The sequence below is a fragment of the Neopsephotus bourkii genome, unplaced genomic scaffold, assembly GCF_033783945.1.
Source record: "Neopsephotus bourkii isolate Nb327-2 ecotype Australia unplaced genomic scaffold, CSIRO-AGI_Nbou_v1 NB_245, whole genome shotgun sequence".
NCBI lineage: Eukaryota > Metazoa > Chordata > Aves > Psittaciformes > Psittacidae > Neopsephotus > Neopsephotus bourkii.
In genome coordinates, this window is record NW_026900755.1 from 1,692,106 (window position 1) to 1,718,059 (window position 25,954).

The 25,954-nt window shown below is 41.3% G+C and overlaps 1 protein-coding gene and 1 long non-coding RNA gene across 2 annotated transcripts in view; one reads left to right on the top strand and one right to left on the bottom strand.

Annotated features, from left to right (window-relative positions):
• Positions 1–808: 808 nt before the first annotated feature.
• The window catches only part of WTIP (WT1 interacting protein), an 82,234-nt gene continuing 57,088 nt past the window's right edge, over positions 809–25,954 (bottom strand). Inside the window, exons 3-8 of the mRNA XM_061345925.1 lie at positions 24,468–24,535; positions 12,152–12,214; positions 9,609–9,739; positions 8,459–8,510; positions 6,545–6,613; positions 809–4,768 (exon numbers count right to left, since the gene is read on the bottom strand). Coding sequence (XP_061201909.1) covers positions 4,616–4,768; positions 6,545–6,613; positions 8,459–8,510; positions 9,609–9,739; positions 12,152–12,214; positions 24,468–24,535 — 536 coding nt within the window. The 3' untranslated portion in view covers positions 809–4,615. The remainder of the gene's footprint in view (positions 4,769–6,544; positions 6,614–8,458; positions 8,511–9,608; positions 9,740–12,151; positions 12,215–24,467; positions 24,536–25,954) is intronic.
• Positions 11,265–14,823, top strand: LOC133208210 (uncharacterized). The gene is made up of 4 exons (XR_009724294.1): positions 11,265–12,103; positions 12,143–13,925; positions 14,391–14,539; positions 14,732–14,823. It is a non-coding gene; the product is annotated as an uncharacterized LOC133208210 (long non-coding RNA).

The following is a 25,954-nucleotide window of genomic DNA, read 5'->3' on the forward strand; positions in this document are numbered from 1 at the left end:
AAAGCCAGGGTGAGAGCGCTGCAGAGTGGGCCTTCCTCCACTAAAGTAACAGCTTGTGAATATTTGCACTATGCGAGTCACGGGAGGAAAGAGCATCCCCAAGGGTGGTAAACTGACCAGCTTAATGGAAAGGAAACCCACTAAACATGAGGAAACCAGGGATTCAGTTCTGACGATAGGTTGGAGATAAGATACCAACCCTGATGAACCTTTTCTTTGACAGGTAAGAGCTGCTCTTGCAGAACCACTGTGTGCAGAACATAAATGTAATCCATCTGTGCCATGAAGTTGGAGACAAGAAAGAGGCAAGAACGTTCATAAAAGTAAGATACATATAAAAAACCATATTTTTGATCCTATGAGAGCTCTGGCTGAATTACTGTGACTTAGCAAGAATATTGATAAAATTGCCCCCCCCCCCAAGGTCTGAGTGCTTTATCCAAGTTCATAGCCCAGGCAGCACACCTCTTCTGGAACACTCCAAAAAATGATGTGAGCCTTGAGAAGAAAGTGTTCCTCAATACTGACTGTCCCACACGTGAACTAGCCAGACTGGTTAAAGCTTAATTAGAAATTGCCAGAGTGGCTAAATTCTTTTCTAAGTGCAGCTGCAAAATGTTAGCTGTGGGCATATTTTAGACATTAATTAGTAACACTTGCACTAGAGGACCAGAGTCTTTCATGAATGCAGCTGCGATCAATTAATATCAGTTAGGCATTTCTGTAGGCAATACAGGGGTGTCCTGAAAATTGTTTTAGTACCCACCTAGATTAAAAAAGAACCCAAACCAATTTATATGCAACAAACTACAAAATCAAAGATCACTACAAAGTGTCTTTATTGAAAAAAAGCAGATTATAGCATCTAAGGTTAAATGAAACTTCTGACTTTAATATTAAATAACTTAGAATGATAGGAAGTAGCTTCTCCTTTAGATAAATAAATCTACATTTCCCAATTTTTTTCTTCAACAATCAAGGGAATCAAACACTGAAACACAAAACCACAAGTAATTCTAAAGACTAAGACAGAAGCACAATGAAAGGTTTCACAAGGATATATATATATACAAAAATAGTTAAACTAATGTATATTTTCAGCATGTAAACTAGTTACATGATATACAAACTGGGAATTTATATATTTCCTACAAAATAAAAATCAACGTTGGTCCAAGTTCTTGGAAGAAAACTATATTCTTTTAAAGAAAATGAAAATATTTCTTAAATGAAAACTTAATTTAAGTCAAATTATATACTCTAGTTACGGCATTAGTTACAGGATGAATCACAAACTTTTAAACTTTTCTTGAAACACAAGAAAGCAGCTTTTGTCCCCTTTAGAGCTTTGGTTTACTTTACTACTCTGGAATTTCTGGTCTTAAAGAGCTCCTCTAACCATGTTTTTCTTTTGAAGCTCCACCTTACAAAATACATACACACACATGCACACAAATTAAAGGAAAAGGAAAGAAACCCAAACAAACCCTCTTTGAAAGCTCAATTATCTGAGTGCATTCTTGTTTTGTTTCACATTATTATTTTGGTTCTTTCTTTGGAATGCGTCCTCCAGTGCATGAGGGACTCTTGAATTGCCTACAACAGCTTTGTGCTGTAGGGACTTTGTAACATTCATTACCAAAATGGAAAGGTGTTGTTGTCCTGATGCAAATGAGAACAAGTTGTTATTGTTTTAACTTTATGGAAATAGTCTGAAAGTACAGCAAAGGCTTCTGAAGAACAATCACATCATAAAATGAACTACAGAAAGTTTACATCTATGTTGAACTCATTTAACATAAGAATACTCTTTAAGAAAATCATTAAGACAAGCTTTTACATCTATCTACATAAATCCCCAGACAAGAGGTAAAATGTGCAGAAACTAGCACTATCACAGCACATCATTATTTTACATTTGCTTTTATTTTTCTCTTTGATTGAAAAAAACCTAAAAAACCCTACTGGCAATTTTCACTCAAGCTTGTTTTTACACTAGGAGTTGGAAAAGCAAAGCTGTAGTTTGTTATACAGTAATGGAATGCACTTGTCTATAGAAAATACTGGAATAACAACTGCTGCTTTCTGGTTTTAAACAAATTGCTTATTCTATATTGAAGTATTGATGATACTTAGCACAACTGAGAACTACAAGACTGACAAATTAACATGTGAAATGAAATAAAATATTATTCTGTTCTACTGTATGATTGTTTTCAAAAAATAAGAAAAGGTATGGTATGTACATATTAGCTAGTGTGCTGTCCCTTGAAAACTATGTTGCAGTGGAAACTTAAACTTGCCACTTAATTTGGGTCCCTTAATATATTTGTAAAGACAAGCAAGTGAAAATGCTGCAAAGCTAAATGTGGTCCAAAGCAGCTTCCTTACATGGAAATAGTATTACATTGCAGCTGATGCTAAAAAGTGTATCCTGAAGCTCTGGTATCTTCCATGTTTGTAATAATCTTGAATTTAACTAGTAATACACTCCAATTTAAGGCATTTTTTCTCCTTTTTCTAGCATTTGCTGTTTGGGTAAGAGGCACACATGTACTTCCTTCTGAGGCTGGGCTGGTGATTATGAACACAGAGGTAACATTTGCAAATGCAGAAAAAGTGTGCATGCACCCTACGTCCTCTCTTCTGCAGGGCTCTTAGGCCACACTGTAGAAAAGAGGCACCAGTTGCACTGTAATTACTTGAAAACACGTTTGTCACATTAAATATGCTAATTATAAACTGATATATATTAGTCAGAAAATGACTTTTTAAAAGAGCATCTGACTTGCCAAGGAGTGTTCAGTAGGACAGGTTAATCTAGGCCAATGAAAGTTTGGCAAAAGTTCAGAAAACATACCTTTTGTTCCTTACTAACAAAAAAAAGTTCACAGGAACTGTTCCTGCCCCTCCCTTTCCCCCTTAAGGAAATTCCAGACTATCAAAAAGTTCTGCTAAGGGAGTTAATTATTCCACTTAGGAATTAGTGTCCATTGGATGTTCTTTGTATTTTTTGAGAGGGGCTTTCAGAAAGTCAATGGAGCATAAGAAACTAAACAGCAATGGTGTTGCCAAATAAGTAATTTCACCAGTCTGCATGCTGACTTTAAGATGGGATCATTTCTGAATGTATCCATCAAAATCTTGATGTTTTGAGAACTGGCATGGAAATGTCCCAATTTACAGATGGGCAGAATCTGGTCTGGTATTTCCACTTCCTCTGGAGCAGGATAATTTTATTTTATTGTAATTTTTGGTACAGTTGAAGACAGCAATGATGGATTTATTTAAAATCTGAATTCAGGAAGGCTGGATTAATTCTCATGAGAATGCAGGGAATTTTTTTAAACATACAGATGTGTGATTTGCATGTAAATCATCAACACATGGTACAAAACAAACCATAAAAAGGATTCATCTAACTTCCTATATGGAAGACATGTATTTCCCCAGAGCAATGAGGTTACGGTAAAAGCTTATGCAAAACATGAAAGTGTGTACATTCTATGTACATCTAATACTTGTTATAAAATACCAATGTTTCAATGGTCTCTCTAAATTATTTTTCTGCTAAACTGGACTTTGATTTCCAACTAAGACAATCACCATAATCAGTTCAAAAGTACATCTAGAAAAAAACACAAAGCTGAAAAAATAATACAAAAACACTGTCCCCTCTTTTTTTAATAATACATCAACATACAATCATAAAGCAGTTGGTAACAAATGGAGTCTTGTATAAAACAAGTAGCATAAATACAAGTGTACCTTTGCATAGAAAGAGGCAGCTAACCCTATTAAAGAAAAAACAGCTTTGAAAGATAAATTCTTATTAAGTGCCAAATCATCAAGCTGATATGAATGCATTTTGAAACCATAGCTACAGCTGTACACAGCAAGCAATTACAGAGGTCTGTAACTTTCTTCAACTGTTATGACCCTGCATATGCCAATCTTTTGGATATAATCCTCTGTAACGTAGTTTTTGAGAGATACTTGCTATGTGCCTTCAACACGTCTTTGGATGACTTTGGAACCTTGTAGGATGGAAAGCTGGCCTGATTCTACTTTAGAGAATGCTATTATTTAACCCCTGCTGAAAACTGTCCATACTAAAAACACTTGTTTATTCCCTGTTACCTACCTTCGGGCATCTAAGCTTTAAAAAATGCGAGCCTGTATTCTCGAAGACCAGAATTCAACAAAGCTAGCTAAAATACTAGCATTTATCTTATCAAGTTTGCTGCAATATAAGGTGCTAACTTTTGAAAGTAATTCCAACACTCCTTAGTTGGATGAAATCCCCACTGGAATAAAGTGAATAGGGAGTGCAGAACAGCCCTTTGTACCATTGCTTTTAGAAATGCTGTCATTTACAGTTACAGTTTAGTGCTGTATTACTTGTTCAAGTAGGTGGTGTCTCAGTGAAAACATCTAGATAAAAGAATGCGTATGTACAAGATCAGAAAAAAGACCCCTCACCTCCGATTTAAAAAATAAATAGCTGGTTTAGATAGTTATTACTGGAATCTCATCTTTAAAGGAAACGAAAGGGAAGTAATTTTTAGATATTTGTTTTCTCTTTCGAACGGCTTATTGGTAATGGAAATGTCTTTCAGAGTTCTGTGACATGCATTGGATAGCTCGGAGGTGGATGTGATGGCAGTTTAATATTAAGGCGCCTGATATGACAGCCATGGCAGAGCAAGTGGCCCTCTAATGGGTAACAACGATGGCCTTCCTCATCATTGAGCTGCAAGCCGCAATCCTAGAAGAAACATATACATCTCATGTTACTGAGTGATTCAGGTGTCATTGTGCAACAATGTTGACCTACCCATCCTCTGAAGCCAGCAACCTCAAGAATTTTCTGCAGGTGGACTGTGACTATCTCATATTAAGCAAAATGACATTGCTGAAATCAAACAGGCCAGTCTATAATAGTATGCGGCATCTTTCTTCCTGTTGTCTTCCACTCTGGAAAAAAAAACCCAACCCAAACCAGGCCAAGGGCTGACCCTGACACATACAATATGGAAGAGGTTAGGAATGAGAAGGAGCCAATTCTACAACAAGGCAGCAAGCAAGAAATGGGGGAGTAGAAGTGTACAAAATGGGTGAACAGCAGTGGAGGAACAGAGATAAAAAGAAGAATAACAAGCAATGATCCTACCTGCTATTATGCATGCTACAATAGAGACAGTCCTGACTTTCAGTTGTCATCATTATTATTTGGGCATAGAGGTCATTTTAGTATTGAAAATTGATGCAAAGTTTTTAATTGGACACATGCAGTTTTAGAATGGGGGTCTACTGATCTATAACCCTACTTAAACTTCTCAGCATAATTTAAGTGATTACACAACAAAGAGATCATAGAGAAAAACAGCAAAGTTTCATCACTGCCCACTGACCTTTGCAAGGCCACCAGGTAAGGATGACTTTAGCAGCATTTCAGAAGTGGCTGGTCAGAGACTTTGCAGAAGTCTCCATCCGAATACCTCAAAATACTGGCACTAGCTTTTCTAGCATGATTCCGGGACAGCAGTTGACCCAGCATGTAGTTTGAGAGCCTGATTTGAGACCATGAGGCAATAACTTACCCCTGTTAACACATGGTTAACCCCTGATTTCTGTACATAAATGCAATCTGCCATTCTGGGCAGATGTGGAGGCAGCTTGATTTGCCTCAAACTAGAAGGAGAATGGGGAAATGAATAATGAAACAGAACAGAAAATAAACCCCCATTGGGACATTCTAACATAAAGTCAATAGCCTGAGAGAAAGGGGAGGGAGCTGTCATTTTAGGTGAAGCCTGCACAAAGCAATAGATGGGGTAAGAAGGAGGAGGGAAGTACAGCTCTCCAAAATAGTGCAATTTCCTGTGCCAATTTCTTGTTAAAATTTAATAGAAAAGGATGGAGTATCAGGTATCTCTGTTGGAAGGAGACAGCCAAGGGGAAGCCGTCTTCCTTATGCCTACATTCATATACTTTTCAAGATACTCCAAATTTTGTTATTTTCTCCCTCAATCAGAAGTCTCTTTGTAAAACTTTTTTTTGTGCAAAAAAGCATGGAAGATAATATGGCTGCATTTCTGCCTCTGGTGCTAAGACAGGTAGGATCTGTGTGGATCTTTTGGGTTGATTCCAAATTAAACAGTTTGTTCCCCTCCTCATGCCTCTGGATGCAAAGCTAGGACTGAACTCAGCTCTTCTCTCCAAAGCAAGCGCACTAATCCCACAACTTAATCTGCCTCAGTAGAAGTTTAAATTTTCTCCACAAAAAAGAAACTACTGCCCAAAAAGCAACACAGTGCTATCCCTATCTATTTTCTACTAAACCAAAACATGGTACTGGGGATGGCAGCACCACTTACAGACCAGCTAGCACTCATGCCTCCCTCCAGGAGCCATGGGGCAGAGCCCTACCTGCTCAGGCATGTAAAAGCCAGCAAGTGCACCCTGGGGTGCTAGTTAGGCACCTACCAAGAGGCTGCTAGGTATGAGCAAAGCCTTGCCATGGGTTGGGCCAGATGCTTACCTCGCAGTGATAGCACTCCACATGGTAGTCTTTGTCCATTGACACCACACGAATGGTCTCCTCAGAGCCCTATTGCAGAAGCAGAAAGAAGGTAAGAGTGGGCTTGTAAGCAGTGTTTTCTCCATCTTCTCCCAGCGCCCAATCTTTTGCTTTGCAGAGCTGCTTCCCTGGGGGATCCCTCCTCCTTTGCAGAGCAGGGCTCTGTGACCACTGGAGGTCTTGTCCCTGGTGCACCCCTGGTTTTGATGTAAGGAGCAGCATGAGTGTCTGACATATCTAAGCTGTAGAGGTCATTTGGGAAGTGTAGCCAATACTTTATCCTCAAGGGAGAAACTAATCTTGAAATTAAATAATTTTCCAAGGGCACCCAGGTTCTGAATGAATTACCAGCCAAAACCTATGATCTGCTGACTGGGTAACTTTTCTTTGTGGACATCCTGGCCTGAGTTTTCCAGGACTTGTATTCCCCTCAAACCATCTGCTGCACAGCTATTTTGCACATGCACATGTCACTGTATGTACCCCACAGGGAGTTACATACCAGTCTGACAGGTAATTATGTGCACCAGCCAAAACCTCAGCATGAGAATGGATATGGTGGAGTTGTGTAATTCCTGGCTGAGCCCCAGGCCCTGCAAAGCAGCCTATACCCTTCTTGTAACCTCACAGACTCCCTGATCTGCTCTGAAGCCTCTGAAGACAGAGCTCATTAAATCTCTTGCCTTTCATTGTTTCCAGTTCTAGGTGTGGTTTAAAGCATCAGATATGACGTAGACTATGTCTGAGAGAAGCTACGGGCAAGTTAGTACCTGCACTGCTAGACTTGAACTACCTAAGAAACCTCCATGGGAAAGAATGTGGAGTCTACCCTGCTAGCCATCACATGAGTCAGCAGTAGCACTGCTCTTTCTTTCCCCTCTTTTTTTTTATTTTTTTTTTATTTTTAACTAATTTTGTAAGACAGAAATCCAGTGAAATTTACAGAGGGGTTTTCTCCTGACATCCCATCACCAGAACAAGCAGTTCTGGCTCAGCCTTTATGAGGTTTTTAATTATGTGAGACCTGCCCATGTAACAGAAATAATAATGACAAATGAGACTAACATGCAGAGTGATGGAGGTGGGCATGCTGAGAAGCTCTAGCACCAGGCATAGCAGCTTATAGGATGCAAGCTCTGGCTCTATAAACTTGACAAGAGGAAAAAGAGGGAGGTGCTTAGGCCCCTGCTTACAAGCGATCTGGTCAGTGACCTCAGCAATGGGTTCTGCACCCTGAGAGTCTGAGGGACCACCACTGCAGGCAGGCAGAAAAGGGATGTCTTAATGCAGAAGTTTTATCATGCTAACTATCCTGTCAGGATAGGCTGAGGTTGGAAGTATGTCTTCACCTGGCTTCCCTCTCAGCCAACTTTTCTGCTGCCTTCTCAACCCTTGTAAGCACTTTCATTTCATTGCCACCCCAGGACAAGAGACTCTGTGGCCTTCTCACAGGGCCAGGGTAAACCCTCAGCTGCCTTTTCAAGTTTGAGCATCTTAACAGATCCACATCAGAAATGCAGATGCAGCAGACAACGAAAATTGCTACTTGAGCTAACAGGAGATTCTAAAAATAAGCAAGGCTTCTTGGGTTGTTCTTGGAGGCCCAGTCAGAGCTTTCAATTAAATGAGATTTATAACAGCATAATTAAGAGCTGGAAAGCACCCTAAAGATACAAAGTACTAAGCTGCATAAGTAGTATGACTATTACAACCTCTGTGAATGTTTGGGAGTGACATTACTCCAAACTGTATTTAATTTAGTATCTGACAGTATAGATTCTGGGAGAAGGAGAAAAAGCATCAAATGTGTTTTTGGAAAGTGTTCATATGCCAACGGCTGTCTTCTCTAAAGAATCGATGCATGCTAACATGTACCTGTGCTGGGAGGATCGGCTGGTTACAGGAAGCGCATTTTGGTGCAAAAACCCTAGGGTGCAAGAAGAAAGTGGTCAAATCACATTTAAAGCTTCTTCAAAAAGTACAACCAAAAGACCTATTCTAATCATTCCTTGTTTTTAGCAAAATGGAGATCCACAGGATTCCAAACTACTCTAAGTGTCTGATGATACTCAGGGAAAAGGAGACCAATGCTAGTCCAGCTTTATTGCTTAGCTCTTCCTGACCACTAGGCATAGTGAACGCAGCCCTCTTCCCATGTATGCCATTTCTTTTACCTACCTTTACTCAAAGTCATTCAAATTCTTCCAGAGATTCACTGCTTTGACTGCAAAGCAGCTCCTGACGTGGGCATTGTCACTGATGTCAGGGAGACATAATTATGCTAAATAGAAGAGGGGCTGCTCATGGCTAGGTTCTGCTTAAACCAAACACATCAACTGGTCTTACTATCTACAGCTGCATTTTACGATAGTAACTGGGCCAACACTCACTCTATCCTTGTAACACGATCACGTTGGTACCAATAGAGTTGAGTACTCTTGCAGCATAAGCTGAGTTACTGGTTGACTGGAGCTACCAGCACCTTTGACCGGGAGAAAGGAGTCCAAATGCCATCACTTGAACCACAAAACTTTCTGTCAGGTGAGGCTGTAATTTTTCTAACACTACCTGCTAATTACATGTCTACTGTCCAGTCTAAACTAACCTGATTTACACTTAACCAGTGTCATGCACTACCAGAAAGTCAATTCTTACAAACAGCCAGTAGAAACCTACCATCACTTGCAGAATTAGACTGATCTAATACATACTGAAAGTCCTAAAAGAAGTAGAGAAACAGCCACCAGAAAAGTACATCCTCTGACATTTTCAACCTCACTTAGTGACTGCATGTTGCACAGGGCCCATGAAGTGACCTTTAATATAACTTTAAGAAGCTTTACAAATGCCAACGTGTGAGAGCAGCACTTCGACATCTGAGCAAACAGGAATGACCCTTTTTATCTACAACTTGCATAGGCTTATAATTATAAGGTTTATAACTATAAGGCTTATACAGACGTATAACTATGCAATAATTTAACTACTATAATTTTACTAAGCATCAATGGATTTGCATACTTACGTATGGTAATCTTTGACGCAGTAAATATTGTTCTCCACATCTACAGTGAAAGGGACTCCATCCAAACACTCGTTACACACTACACAGCGGAAGCAGCCAGGATGGTATGACTTTCCAAGGGCCTGTAAGATCTTAAGAGGTGGCAAACAACAAGATAAGCAGATGCCTGTTTACATGAGATCCAACCCTCATATACTGCTGTGTCTGATTCTTAATAACGACAGTGAGAAAAGCTCTTCAGGATGAAATTACCACTCCACAGATCTGTCAGCAGGAGGCTTTTAAAACAATCAACTTGCTTATTTCAGTGGGTTTCAGTTGGCTCCCAATAAAGAGAGCTAACTGAAAATCAGTCTAACACCCATCAGCTGTAGCTCTGCAGGGCCAGTACTGCCAACAGAAATTAAAAACGACTTCAGAGACCACTTCTTGGAAAATCTGTGGCAGCCAAACACAAGTTAATGGGATACAGAGTTAATTTACAAAACTCAACAGGCTCTAACAGACAGAATCCAAACCAGTCATTACTCAAACTTTAAAATACCAAACCAACCAAATAAATAAGTGTCCCTTCATTAATTAAGGATCCAAATCCACCAATTACTGACTGGTTATCACTCAGTCATAGGGGCCCATCAGTTTCTGTTAAAATTCCATATATGTATCCATGTGTATGGATACAGATCCATCCATCTGCCCAGGCTTTTCCCATGCTGACCTTCCCTACTTCATTTTAAAGGTTTCAAGCGAAGGGCCTGATGCAGTCAGTCTCAGTTACAGCACCACAGAACAGATCCCCACCCTCCTGGCATCCCTGTCGGCTACCCTCACTGTGACACTGGGACATCAAGGAGGAAGCACCAAACCCGTGAACAAGCCTTTGGGAAGAGTGAGACATGGTATCATCTTCAGGCAGCTCTCAGCAGCTTACAGCACCAACCACATACGTTTCTGATGTAAGAAGTACCTTTGGAAGGTAATTTCAATAAGTATCTGCTAGCAGCAGTGCTCAGCTGGGAGCTGCTAATAAACTGGAGATGAAAATCTCCACGTGCCAATCTCCATGGCCCTGTAGATGATTCTATGAATAACGATCAGATCAACAGGAAATAAGAAGTGCCACATAGGAAAAATGCACAAGTCAATTGAATTTAACTTTCGCTCTCCCCCTTGTAATGAAGCCCTACAGTTCAGTTCTGGTTTGCAAGCCTGTTCCTAGCCAGAAACAACCCACCTGTGTGTGTTGTGATCGAGGCAGATATGCAACACACATATGCCATAGCCTGGCATAGTTGTGCAGCCACCCCTCTGCACAGAGCAACTCCTAATTCAACTGCACTTTCAGCCTTGAACAGCTTCAAGTATGCCCAGGGCTGTTGTGCAGCTCCCGGCTCTTTAGCTGCACATGGTCACCACTGCTGTGCAGTCATTTTTATTGTACGTGCACTCTCAGGGAACAACATGAAGGAATCAACCAAACAAGACTGCTTAATTCCTGGAGCTCCGAGAGCTGTTTCCTTTTGTCAGAGCACACTTCCAGATGGGAGAAGGGCAGACAAGCACCTGCCAAGCTTCCAGCTACAGAGCTCGACCAATTACAGACTCTTGCCTGGGGTTCCGCCATTAAGGGCCAGCGCAAAGCATGCAAGTCAGGATACCCCTCCCAGCATGACAGAACTCTAGAAATTTGCTCTTGGGCTAAAATAAACAATATCCTTGTCCAACCAGTGGTGCCAGGATACGAGCCAAAATCCTTGTTAGTTATGTCTCAGTTCCAGCTCGTACCGAACCTCTGTGTGTTCATCGCAACAGCTATTTCCATTAGGCACACTGAGGTTCACGTACCTTTTATAGAAAGAGGAAAACAGATACACTACATGATCTGCACTGCCTTGGTGTGGAAGCCACTTCATTTTGTTGGGGAATTTCTCATTAGGATGAACAGACTTGATTCTTCCTACTTTCACCTACTGAAATAAACGATGCCAGCAGTACCTGCCCCAACGCATAGCCCTTTGATTCTGACTGCTGTCTCTCTACAAATCCCAGGGCAAAATGCATTTTAACTGACATGGAGCAATTGGCAGCAGGTAAATAAAGCCAGTAAAATATCAGGAAACAAGCCTCAGGACTACTGATACTGCCTCCTCTTTAGCCATTTCCGTTCACCTGACAGAGCTCTTGCTATTCTACTGTCTTACAGAGCACACCCTATTTTCCTTTACCATGTTCTCATACAAAGCTGTGCTGTATTTTCCCTCCTTAGTATTAAAATTCTATTTATCTTTTTGTTCTTAAACTGACATGTGGCAGAACGACTTTCCATAATTTCAGCTAGAAAAGAAGACCAACTTACTGTACTTTAAAAGTAATAGAGCATGAAGGTATTTCTGTTTATTTACTGCCTAAGTTTCAAACGATAGGTTGAAAGAGGTGAGGACACAGTGACAGTCTGACTAGTGAAAAGCACTACGTCTCACAGTGCAGGGCCTGAAGTACATGAACAGTAAGCTGCTCCATGGTTAGGGATTTAGGTCTCTTACCATTTCCATTATGAGATGTCCACAAACAAAGCACTTGTCCGCTGTTTGCTGAAAACCTGAATACTATTCAAATGACAGAAAAGAGAGGATTATTAGTAGCCACTCCTCTAGCTGCAGAAATACCTTTTAAGTGAGCGCTATGCTATTTTCCAGCCTGTGCTATATATATGGCAACAAACTCACACAATAGGTTTGGGACATAGTAGAAGCCTTTGTTTTGCTCTTGCAGCATGCTCAGATACCAGCTTGGCTTTCCAGTGCAAGGTTTCCATTGAGATTTTCAATATTATTTCAAAGCTTGATTTTTATTTTGGAAGTCTAATTGTCGAGTTTGGTGTGTTAGAACTCACTTGACTTAACTCTTTTGGTTGCTATTGTTGGGTAAGTAAATAACACAGGACTTCCCTCTCAACTCCTGTTCAAATTAGTGAACAGATGCTTACTGATTTCAGATACTGACCTACATTTCACTCTTACATGCAGGCTAGAAAAATGAATACAGGCCCAAGGAGAATTTAGCTATCTCATGGATACCAGGCATTTTATCCAGGGAAGAATCTAAAAGTCCAGTCATAGGAGCTCGGGCTCCCTGTACGATGTGAACAGTGAGGTACCTCAGAAAGATGATACAAACCCCATCCACCAGCCTATGCTCCAGCTTTCAGTGGGAAATGGGAAGGCTGGGCATGCCTGGCAGCAGAGCCCTCTTGGGTTCAAATGCCAGGGGCACAGCAGCAGCGAGTCACTTGGCCCACCTGGGACCAAAGCGCTATGTTCCCTGCCTCAGTCGTTTTGACCTTAACTTTGTACTTGCGTCCCCAAAGCAGATCCTGTTTCGGATGCCAGAGTCTGTCTTTAGCCTTGTGTACAAAAAATACCAAGGTTATCAGGCCAGACAACTGATGTACCAAACTGGCCTACAGGCAAGAGGAACTCCAGCCACGTCATTCTCAAACTGGTATTTGCAGTGGCTGAACTTTGCCCTCAGCCACTGCAGTCCCATATAAGCAAAGTGGTGCGTGCTCACTCTTTCTTGCCAGAGGGAAGGGGTGCCCAGTTATTTGTATGGTACTGCAGAGTGATGCTTATTTCAAAAATTCAGGTTGTAGCAAAGCTCACCTGAAATGTACTTCAGTTGCACAAGATACAAGAGAGGGAATGGGGAGAATGACTGTAAACTGGACTCTTCTCCCAGAGCACAGGTTAACTGGCTCATGCATCTAATGCATCTTCAGGGCCTCAGCCCAACAGAGCTTAGGGCTTGCTCCATCGCCCCTTGATTTAGTGCAGATTAACTGCCCTCTCACTTCACAAGCGAGTGGTTCCCGCCTAGAGCTGCCATATGTTTTCCTTTTTATTGGTGCTAGAGGATCACATACTATTTCCAATCAATACACTGGAGACAAAACTATTGTTGCTATGCAACAGAGTAATTATAAAGGAAAAGGTCTCGTAGACTCTCTGATGGGCCCAGAAAGTCAGTACATGACAGTATGGCAGCTGCCACAGCTCCAGATTTACTACACGCTAAGTAACACAGTTTATGTAATCCTAAGGAACTGAAACTTCATCAAAAGAGACTTGGGTGCTGAGGAACAAATACAGAGTAAGACAGTCCTAGCTGGCTATTACTACAAGATACCAGTTTGCCTTTTTCTTACAGATGCAGAACAAAAGGCTTCACTGCTTGGGATGCTTCTTGGCTGCACTGTGTGAGTAACCATCTGGCTAGACTATTTCCTAAGGTTGCAGACTCGAGGGTTACTGGAAACAGGTGGGTAGGTCCAAGTGGTGCAGACAGCAGAAGATTAACAATAGTACAAACCCAGCTAATTCTAAAATCCTGCTGGAATGAATTTACCAGCTCCATCTGGCTGTCATTTGATAAGGAATTCAAAGGAGTATTTACCCAGCTATTGATTAAGAGGGAACATTATTCCCCTGGAACAGAATGGTATAGTGGTCAGAATAATGTCATTTATTGCTAACTAGATTGTCATAAATTACACTGTCAGAAAGAAAGGTTTTGCTGACACAAAATCACTCTTTATATGACTAACCCTATTAAATTAAAACCATGATTTATTTTTAACAAGAGAACTGTTATTTGTCCAACACATCCAGAACTGGATTACCCAATTAAGACTTTGCAAAAGGGCAGTAAGTCTAATAGCAGTGATAACATATTTCATGGGTGTGGGGAGTTGTCCTTTACCACTACACTTTCTTCTGATCGCAGTCTTGATCCCAGACAAACAGTGAGATCAGAGTTTTGGATTCGTCTCTGCTTGTATTTTAAATCTACTTGGACTGGAACAGAGAAACAGCCTCAGATCCCTGCAGCAGTTTCCTACATGATGGTAGTACCGTGAAGACTGGTGTTTAAATGTAAATAATAAATAATTTTCTCTACTTGTCAACTTCTGCTTTGCACTGGTTGTTCTTAACTTGGAGACTTCAAACAGGGCTCTTGGGCTAAGTTTTCAATTTCAGAAGGAGAGCTTACCAATGAAGTCTTAAAATACTAATTAAAATTGGCAACCTCTGTCTTTGAAGCATTTTATTATTATTAACCTTCAGAAATCCTGCGTGTGCAATGAGAAGCTGTGACTTGCTCCACACTGCAGACAAGGCAGAATGGCCTCTTTATTATCTCTCAGCACACCCAAGAGCTTCCCCAGTGGTGGATGCCCAGTTTGGCTGGGTGGAAGAAGCACTGGTCCCCCAGACTTTGTGAACTTGGTAACTGCAAGAGAAGAGGAGGTTATGCTCTACAAACTTGTAGCCCCTTTTATCACTGACACAGTTGGAGCAGGGAAAATGAGCTTTTGCACACACCAGCCCTCCCTCACAACCTGGAGACGTGAAAAACAAACTGAGGTGAAACAGTGAAGTAATACGGGCTGATAGGCAACAGCCTTGTGGAGAAGCTGCCAACTCACAGCTATGCTTCCTGTGCACAGGGTATTCTATATTGCAGTTTCATTTGGGATGTAAAAAGTCCTGGGCTCAGTTCTAGACTTACTCTATGAGGTTTTGTACATGCCAGGCTTTTTGGGGGGGCTTTTTTTTCTTTTCAATTTTGTTGGCAGACCTGTACAATGATATAAATACAAACCAGTTTCAAACTAGACAGAAATGTTCAGAAGTCTACAGACAGTCTGTACCCAGGACACATAAGAAGCTTAATTTTCAACTTTCCCAAATATTCATTATAGATTCTCATTAAGCATATATAAAAACTTTGAAAGAAGTTGCTACAAAAAGAACACCGCTAAGATTCAAAGCTGAAAATGAACTATTACCCTCTACTCTCACTTCTGTGACTTAGAAATAAGATGCTAGTTACCATGATGCAAAGAAAACAAGTGCATCTTGAAGAGTTGGCATAGTGTTTTTTCTGATTTCTTGGTTTGGTCCCAGGTGTTTCCTCCCATATTTACCTTGTCCTGCCAGGATAACAAAGTCACACTTCATGTGCATGAAGCAAGACCCTGTAATCAAGCTTCCCAATGATACTTACATAAAATAAGGCTCTGGGAAACTAAATAAACCTTGAGAAATATGTTAATTACGTTAGAATAGAAGAGTAAAAATAAAGTAGAAGACCTGGTTTGCTGATCCTTTCTTTTGTTTGCTGTCCAATATACTTTGGTTATCAAACAGGCAAAAAACCTCTCTAATGATTCTGACCAAGAGTCTTTGTTTCAATGCAAGAGGAAAACAAGTCCCCTTCTGTCCTGAATATTTAGGCCTCTTAGTGATATCACCCCTGTGATAATCTTGGGGTTTATAACTCTTCTGTCTAATGTGCAATACATCCAAAAGAAATTAACAATGAATTTTGAGCATATAATGAACAATTATGCATGGAGGATAATCCCACTAAGTACTATGAGAAACAATTTCTCCTGTCTGCCCTCAGTCCTGTAACCAAGCCTGGTTGTCTACACGGGGTCTTTTAAAGTTTGATCTTTTTATCACTATTTTCTAAAGCAAAAAGCATTCAGAAAATAGCATGCCTGAAAAAGGCTACAGGACCCCAAATTTCTACCTTAGGCAACGTAAGATCTCTGAAAAGACATGTTGCTGCTTTTCCTTCACATGCCTAACCGTGCCCAAGGAGAGGCTGAGGCACTTCCCTGCTGTTATGCACTCAACAAAACAAAACCTTCCTCCTGGAAACAGACCCTGGAATCTCATTCAGGCCTGTTTTTTTCTTTGATGAGGATGTTCAAAACCTGCTAAAGGTTTGTGCAAGCAGATCGAGAGGGTTACATTTCAGTAGGTGGGGCAGTTGCTGCCCCGGTAATGGTATGAAGCCATAAAAACTACAATTCACTGTTCCAGCACTGCAAACGCACCCAGTGTGATTGCTCAGCCTAGACTTGAGATTCCTACTCTTTTATGTTTTAAGGGCTTCTGAGAGGGATGGTCAGGACATTTTGCCAAAACGCCTCAGGCATTTAATTCTGAAAACTAATTTCTGAATTGGGTGCTATGCTAATAATGTATTCCAACCCCAGGCTGCCTGTAATCCCTCACAGACTCTCCTCTCCTTGGTTTCCCATTAGCGGAGCATCTGTCTCCTCGCTGCTTTATTGTTTGCTCTCTGCATGGGATCCTCAGTACATGGGACACAACAATGCAAGAAATTCATGGGATCACGTTAAGAGAGGGAGAAAATATGAAATTTGGTTTGATGCAGATGGGTTTTGTGGTTTTTTTTTTTTTACACACATATTTAAAGGCAGCGATCATACTGAACTGAACAAAATGAGGCCTTCTTAGGCTCAAAGATACAGGAGCCTCATGGCAGGTGGCGCAGAGATTAAAGGAAAATAGTCCAGAACTTACTCTTCATCTCACCAAAACCGCTTCCTATACCCTGTTGCTTAACCCTGTCTTGCTGCCAGTGAGGAAACACTATCACAGCTTATCTTCTTGCTTCTCCGTTTCCACTTTGTTATGTTTGAAGGACATGGGTAGGGCAAGGAGGGACTTCATGTTCTGCACAGAAGTAACAGTTGGTCTGGCTATGCACAAAACTCTGCCAAAAGATAGGAATTCAGCTGGCAGCTAACTTTGCCTTAGCAGTCAGGCATTTCAGAGTCTCTGAGAAGGGAACAGCCATTTATGTCCTAGAGAGCCTACACAGAGCCATGTACACATTCACCAAGACTACTTTCTGTCTGATCAATTAAGAGACGATAATGATTTTCTCACCTAGAACTTCCTTAAACAAACTCCTGCGGAACCTTTGAAGTAACAATGATCAAGTAAAAGGCTTGAAGCAACAACTCTAATTCTGCCTCATACCATACAGCCCAAAAATCTATTAACTCGACTCACATCATATATTTATATTCTTGCTAGGGGTTATTTATTGTCACTGCTACCATCTATTATGTATGCTGCAAAAGAGCTGCCTCCATTAGAACATATCTTCCTGGAAAAAAGGAAATAAATCTGGATTTTATTCAAAACAGTTGTTGAAAGATTTCAATTCAAAACATAACAGCAACTAATACCAACGTTTACTACAGAAGTGGAAACACACCACTTTCTCACATGTTTTGTTTTGGGGTTTTTTTTTTACTCTTTCCCCCCCCCCCCCCAAAAAAAAAAAATTAATGCTGTCTGCTTCTAAGTGTTTGGCAGGAGTTACACATAATTGGAAAGAGCTCTAGTTCTTTTAAATGTGCTTGAGTTATTGTAATTTATTTTTCAATGTAATATTAAGAAAAATGCAATAATCTGACTTTTGGATTGCCATCTCAAGAGGAAATGGGGGAGTGGCTATCTGGCATGAAACCAATCGGACTTTGTAACATACCCTTCAAAACATTCCACTAAATGCAAATGTAAAGTACGGACAGTTGCGAAAGCTAGCACCTAGTGATACGTCTCCAAAAAACCCCATCCTTTCCTTGTCTAGTTCGTTATTGCCCAGAGAGTGATTCCTGTGACCTATTTGACAATTCGTGACCTAGCTGAGGAAACGCTGAGCATCCTTTAAGTGAATACACACCTTTCATCACGTTATGGTTATCTATGTTATCACCTGAGTCTAGGTACTGCCTGTGTATTGCTCTTGAGAGATTTTCTAGTTCATCTTCTATTTCAAAACACCAGTATTCTTCAATTAGCAGACCTGCTAATGGCACTTGCTGCGCCATGCAGCATTCATCCTTAGCCTCTCAGCCTTGATGCCAACATTTTTATGTAGACCCTAGGGGACGAATTCCTGGGAGAAAATCCAGACCCCCTTGAAGTCAGTGGGACTTCTGCCACCAGCTTCAATGGGCTTGTAACTTCTTGATACAGAATACAGCACTACAGTATTGTGTTGCAATGAGAGGTGAACCCAAACTGCCAGATCGACATGCTCCTCATGCTGATTCACATTCAAGCCCAAAGTGCAGAGGCCAATCAGGATTTGACTATCCCCAGATATTTTGAAATTTGAATTTTAAAGCCCATCTGTAGGTTTGATGGAACACTCTAATTAGAACACCCCAATTAAGTGTCTTTACTGTCAAATTTGTTTGTAAAATAAAACCAGACCACTGGTATATTACAAACTTAAGAAAAACTAAGGGAAGGAAGTATTCAAGCTTTTTTTGGCAGGGAGGGGCTGGAGCAAGACACACACACGTAGCAACACGAACTTCACTCCCTCATGCACTGATTACAGTAACACGTTATAATCTGTTTGCCTTTGTTTTCAATGACAGTATTTGGGACCACAGCAACGCTTGGCATTCATGATATTTCTGGAACTTGAAAGGCACCTCCTGTCCCTGCCTAGAATCATCAACGCCTTGAAAACACTCACAGAATTCCTTGTGCTTCTGTACATCAGGAATATTGCAGCAAATCCCTTTTCAAGCTTTGATTCCATCCTTTTGTTAAACATATCAATAAACACCCGTATCTGCCTGTTCTCTGACTGGGGTATGCATTTTAACAGCAAGTCTTCTAAACACAACATCTTCATAATTATCTAGAACTGCATTTGCTCTGTGATTCCCATTAGAAATGAAATGGACACGAGCTGCAACTTCCGTCACTTACCTTTTCAACTGAGTCTACCTTTTCTGAGAGTCTTGCTCAGCAGCAGTGGGTTCTGACTAATGCACTAGTCCCAGTGCTCACCTCCCAAGGGAGATCTCCAAATATTTATACTCACTTAGATGGAAAATCAAACCTCTGACTCCAGCTGACACCAGCTTCCATTACACTAAATAAAAACTCTCTTCCTAGGGTCCCAGCCAGTGGGCAGGCCATTTTCACCACCACCAGGCTTGGAAAACAGCATGTGCACAAACTGAGAATAGCCTAGTTAGCATTAATATTTACATTGCAGCCATGGCCAGAGGCCCAAATTAGGGTATGGGTCTTGTTGTGTTTGGTGCTACAGAAGATGAGGGTGCAAGCCCTGCTCTCCTGAACTGTCGATCACTCAGATAGTCCCCCACTGATGTCCTGTTCCTTTCTCCCCATGAAAGGCTCATCATTTCCGTTTGCCACCTTTCTTATCAATCTCACACACCCTCATCACCTATTTAAATCATTGGGAGTTTTACAGTTGTGGATAGAAGATGAGGCCCTGCATGTTCTCTGTAGCCAACTTTTGTTAAGTGGATGGAGAGGAGAAGGAAGACTTGAGAGGCAACCTGCAAGGCCCTAGAGGCTTACAATGCACTAAGTCTCTCTCTCTGGTTGGCACATGCAAACTGAAGACTTTAGAGCTTTTCTCTTTGAGGATTTATGGGCAAAGTGACAGATTTTCCTCCAGTCTTACTCACTGAAATGGATGAACAGCTTTAGTAAAACTTTCAACAACTAATGACAGCAAAGTTAGCCAGAGGCAAAAACCTGGCATGAAGAAGTTCAACCTAGATGATAAAATTTGGCAAAGTTATAAGACAGTGAAAGAGGTAATCTTAAAAGGGGAAGGTTTGGATGACCTTAATGCTATGCACTGCAGCTGGTGGTGTCTGTAATTGGTTATTTTAGAGCATCTAAGTGTCTTCCACTAGTGCATTAAGCAGTGTAACTAACATCTGTCACGAGGTTCATTTTACCCCTCTCATCTCCTCCCTGGAGGGAAATTCTCCAATTTCTTAACCTCTACTGGACCCCCACTCAATAATGTTCATTACCTCAAGAGAAAAAGGGAAAACCTTTCAAAAAGAAAAAAAAAAAAAAAGAAAATATAATAGAAGTAAGATTCAGGTTGCTTTGGTGACTTTGTTAAGTCTTTTTTGCCAAGAAAAATGGTAATTTCTTTTAAATTTCTTTCCATACTTAAGCATTGAAAGGGAAAGACAGAATTACTGAGCTGTTTTTCCGTCACCCATGATTATGCAGCAATTTATCAACAAAATAGAACAAGAACATCTGACTGGGATTATTTATTACACAGCAAGGCATTTATTTTTCGTTCACTGCACCAGGAACAGTGTCCCTGTTATGGCTAGTTACCCATCTGTGTCCGAACAGCTTTCAGGGAAGGATTAAACTGCCATTTGTTTTATTTCCTTTCATGAAATAACCATCCTAAAAGGGCAAGACTTGGATATTGCTGGACTTGCTACTTTAAGGTGGCCTGAAAAAGCATGACTGGATCTTCCCTGGAGCTAAAGCAAAGGATGTATGAGGATGACTGTAGCATGCAGCATCCCTTCCCCATCCACAGCTCCACAAGCATGTCTAAAAACTTGTAGCATTTCTTTCCTGAAAAGAGTGACCAAAACAAGCTGCCTTATTCAGAGAAAGATAATCTGTACCCTCATTAAGAGCAAATATGTGAGAAAACTATTTGGTAGAAGAATGTACCTTGTGGGTATTGCCAAAGGTTTTGACGGGTGTATCTGCACTTTGGAGAGCTTTATGGCTGTGCAGTGGAAATTGCTCATAATTAATAACATCTACATTTATCTAACACCTTTTGTCCAGAAATCAAAAGCACTTTTCAAAGAAAGGCCCCTATTTTGAACACTTGACACTAACAGCTCCTTATGTCACACTTTTATGGACCGATTTGTTTGGAAACAACTCTGGCACTTATAAGGATCAGGTAATGACTTTTCTCAAGGTCTTGCCTTCATGCACCATATGATACTGCAGCAAATTCCAAGCATCACCTCTGATAGAGGGAAAGAGCTGACCTGTCTTGAGTGGGAGTTAAAGAACCAGCTATCACATACAAGCCACCAACCACAGTTCTGGGGACTCTGCTCTGGTAGGAGCTGTTCTGATGCAGGAAACAGCAGTGTTACAGTAGAGTTAAAATGCATCTGTAGGATGTTAAACATTTCTAACAATTACAGTAAGAAGAAACCCATAAATAATATAAATTCTTCCCTAAAATTTCCTACATTGACTGGTTCACAGCAAGAACAGCTTCAGCTTTTCCACCCATCATTGTTCATGTGCTATTTACTGCAATCCTAAAGTGGGACTGACAAGTTCCTGTGTCTTGCCTGGCCTGCTGCAGGACATCCCCAGAGTGACGTCAGGGATGAAGGGGAAGAAGCACTTGCATCACGTTCATGGGATACACAGAGGTAACAATTGGAAGGGAGAGCTCTGCACGAACTAAAGCCCTCCATGCTGCCTGCTGAGCGTAGGAAGGGGCTGGATTCTCCTCCAGGTAGTGGGGAGACTCCTACCACCCCTGCTCCCAATTGGCATTACATTTGCAACTGCTTCCCATCAGCATGCCTCTTGCTGAAAGGGCAAATGAGGGGATCACTCAAACCACTGCTGCTTCAGCAGGACTGTAAGCAACGCAAATCCTCACATCTGTCCCTGGCAATCCATCAAAAGAGCATCCTGCTATTGCAAGCCGAACCATGTACACACAGGCCCCTCCAATTCAGTTGTTAATACATGGATTTCACCACTGACCCAAGCCTGATAGCACGGTACCTCCTGCCCAATTTTCTGAAGCTGCTCTGCTTTCCAATTCTTACTATCTTTGTGTCATACTTGACATAACCAGGTCACAAGCTGCAGGGTCACAATTCTGAAGACCTGTGACCCAGCTCCAATACCTATAGGAGCATGTAATTCTCCTGATCAACTTCCAGGCAAGCAAAAGCTAAGAAACAGCAAGGATACCACTTGGAGACAGTATTTTGTTAGCAGGAATACAATCATAACAGAGGTAGACTACCTCTGTTAGCTCTCCAAATTAAAATAATCTTTTTCCTATGCTCTTACCTACGAATGACAATCCTGATACCCCACTACCATACTGTCAGCAGGGAATCCATGTATAAAATTGCACTGAGTTACAATAGAGACTGAAATTCTGTTAAACAGAAAAAACTTTGGCTATCTGCTTTGGACTGAAAAACAACTCTTGTTAGAACTAAGGTTTCCAAGTGGTTAAGAGGAAATAAGGAAATATGAAGTAGCTAAATAATTCCCTTTATAACTACCACTTTGCAGTCTTTTCCTCTGACTTTGAGAGCAGCTTTGAGCTTTCTCTGTCCACAGAACTCTAAAATAAGCAAAGTTGTTTTATTTTATTAGGGAAACAAGACAATTCCTAGTAATCTTGCTATAACATTTGCTCAGGGGAACTGAGAGAAGATGAAATCACGTTCTGAGAAGCAGCTGGCTTAACACAGGCAGGGACAATGTCAGAATTTGATTTCTTTGCTGACTTACACAGCCTAGAGTCCCTTGGTCTGCTTCTCTCCCATTCCTCTGTACTACCGTGAATCTGCTAAGAGGCACTTGTGGGAGGTTTGGACTTTTAAATCTATGTCTTAAATGTCCCAACAGTTCCCTAACGTGCACAATTTATTCCTATCAGGCCCTTAATCTCTTGGGAAGATCACTGCAAGTATCTCCCTTCAGAAGCTGACTACAGAACATGTTGAAGAACCAGAGGTTCCCCATCCCTTGAAAATGGAATGTTCTCCAACAGATTGAGATTTTAAATTCTCATGTTTAGGTTGGAATTGCAAACTAGTAACAATAATAATTTCACTAAGTCTGGATGAAAGGTTTTGGCCATGGGGAAAGTACATAGTTCAAAATAAAAATCTCAAAGGTCTGAGCCCCTCCACCTCACGCACCACCTTCTTCCCCCTCTCCCCATGCATCTGCAGAAACACAGGGGGAAAAGAAAAAAGATGAAAAAGCAAGGGAGAAAATCAGTTTTCTCTCCAAAATGCCAGCAAAACAGTAACACGTTTAAATTATAACAAGAAACTTACTTTCTGCACAAAATATAATTTGCTCTTTTCAACAGGGTCCAGCTGTGGTAGGCTGAGAGTAAAGGTATAACACATGAAGGCAAATATGGCTTATATTTTGGGGACTTTCCATGAGTTTTATGGATTGAATTGATGAGAAATGCATTTGCACACTCTTTGAACTGCCAGTAACATTTTTGTTGTGGGATGTATTTTGAGTAATTCCTTTGCAAAAAGCACATATTTTCATTAGAAATGGAAAGTAGTTCTGGAAGACCCAAGCTGGTATTTCAATAAATAAAAGTGGTACACATTCAACATACTGGCTGTCCAACAACATCTCATCCTCTAAGCTAAAATATATCATTCCTCTCTCATTTCAATTCCCAGACATGCTGTCCGCTTAATCTTAATTATAAATGGTCTGCCACTTATCAAATCATTCTCTGTGTCCTGCACAATCCTCACCCCTAATTGCACAAATATTTTATTTCTGGAACAACACAGTTCAGCAACAAGCTTCATTTTTCTTTTCATGACCTAGTCCCTATTAAAGTAAAGCATTTATGAAAGCTCTGTGCACAGAGAGAAAATTAGTTGCTCCTCCGTGGCTAACAGTTTTTAGCTAATCACAATGCAGCTCCACATCACTCTGAGCACGGTGGTGATTAAAACTGTGCCTGCAACAAAGCAACATTGTACATGGTGATGACGTGCTCCAGTCAAAAACGTCTCCCCTCTTGTTATGACTGGTATTCCCCAGGTGTTTGACTTTGAGCTCTAGCTTGGCAGGCAAGCCTTTGTGGCTGCAATTCAAGTCCCAGGCTTGAGCAGCTACAGTGTTTATTCTCATAATTTACACTTTGTGATGGCTTATGGACAGTTACGTACTTGGTTTCATAGCCACCACTTCAAACCAAGGGCCTGATCCTGCTGTTACGGAGTTAGTGGTAAATGCCTCCCAATTCCAGCACTGGCAGGAGGCCTCAGATGACTAAACTGTGTCTCAAAGCAAGCAAACCAATATAAAAAACCAATCTGGTTTAAAAACAAAACAGAAAAAAAAAAAAGAAAAAGAAGCCTGAGATCTTACTTACTAGGAAGTCTTCTTCACAGTACACCTTTCCATTGACACTGTAGAACGCCTTTCCTCGTAGTCTTCTCCCTGTTAAAACACAGTACTGTCAGGATTTGTGCTCCATACCCAAACCCAAACTCAGGATGCTAAGTGGAAAGTACGCCCTGCTGTGCCTATCCGCATAGCCAGTTCCTGGCCCGGCCCCTCTCCTCTTCCTGGGTCAATCCAGAGAAATGGGTGGTGGTCTGGCTCTCAGCTCCATTCTGCCTTAAATGCCTTATCAATGCCTTATCAACTAAATGTTGTTTCTAAGTGCAGGTCATGGAACCCAGCTGATACCAGTTCCTGGAAATCTAAACCCAAAGGTTGCTATTGTGGGGTGGGGGGAAAGGCTCATTTGTACATTAAGACTATTTCCTTAGCAGGTGAAATCACAGCAGGCATACATCCACTCCAGTCAGCGTTTGTTTCTGAAGGACCAAACAAGGGACACTGCAAACAGATGTTCTGTCACCTTTACAAGTACTAATACATTCAGAAATGCCACAGCAGCTACACACACAGCTGCCTGCATTACTAGAGCAGTACAAGCCACACATGATGGAAGGAAGGGCAGAAAAATCACACTGAAAACAAGAGATTTCATTTTCAAGTTTGAACGTCTGCCATTTCGTTAGCGCTTTTGGAACTCTATTGACAAAGCCTGTGATCATCATTAACTGATGGCTCCCTTTACAGCTAAGAATGTACAACAGGCTCCAGAGAGTCACAACAAAAAGGATTAAAGCCAGGAATTCAGAAAACACCCAGCCCAAACAGTTCTTGGATAGATCAGATCTGTCTTAACCAGAGCTGCTCCACTGAAAGCAATGCCATTTATCAATGGAAACCAGTGGGGGAGAAGGGAAACCGCACTCATCCTGTCTCACCTTATTTCCACTCTGTGCCAGAGTCCCACTGGCCAAAGCTCCCAAATGTTTGGGGGCTCTTACAAGCTGTTTGCAGCCTTGGCAAGCAGAGGGCACGGTGCCTACCATGTGTACCTGCTCCTGCTAGCAGTGACACAGAGTGAGGAACAGGGCGAGAGGCTCTGTATTTACAGGTCAGCAGATGAGACCACTCGTCACTGCCTAAGCTTTTACTCCACAGAGTAAGCCTGGATGACTCCCATCAAGGCAGAGTGAGTGGCTCCACCATAAACATGGCTGGTCTTTGCAGAGGGTTTGACTCCAAGGGCCGGCGAGCTGAGCCAGCTGGCCAAGCACAGAGGGGCAGGAGCGTACTCCAGGGTTTCCATAAACAATGTTGAGGAAAATATGATTAATTTTCAGTGCCTGAAAATGCCTTTTACACGTTGCCACTGTGATCTGATCCTGGGAAACAGTGTGTGGCACAAAGAAGTCGGGATCTGGGCTGATGCTTTTGGGAAATCACATGCTGCATGTGGTCGTCTGGCGGTTTTACTGTCGTGGCCGAGGGAAATGCTTCTTTTGTGTGCACATTCTT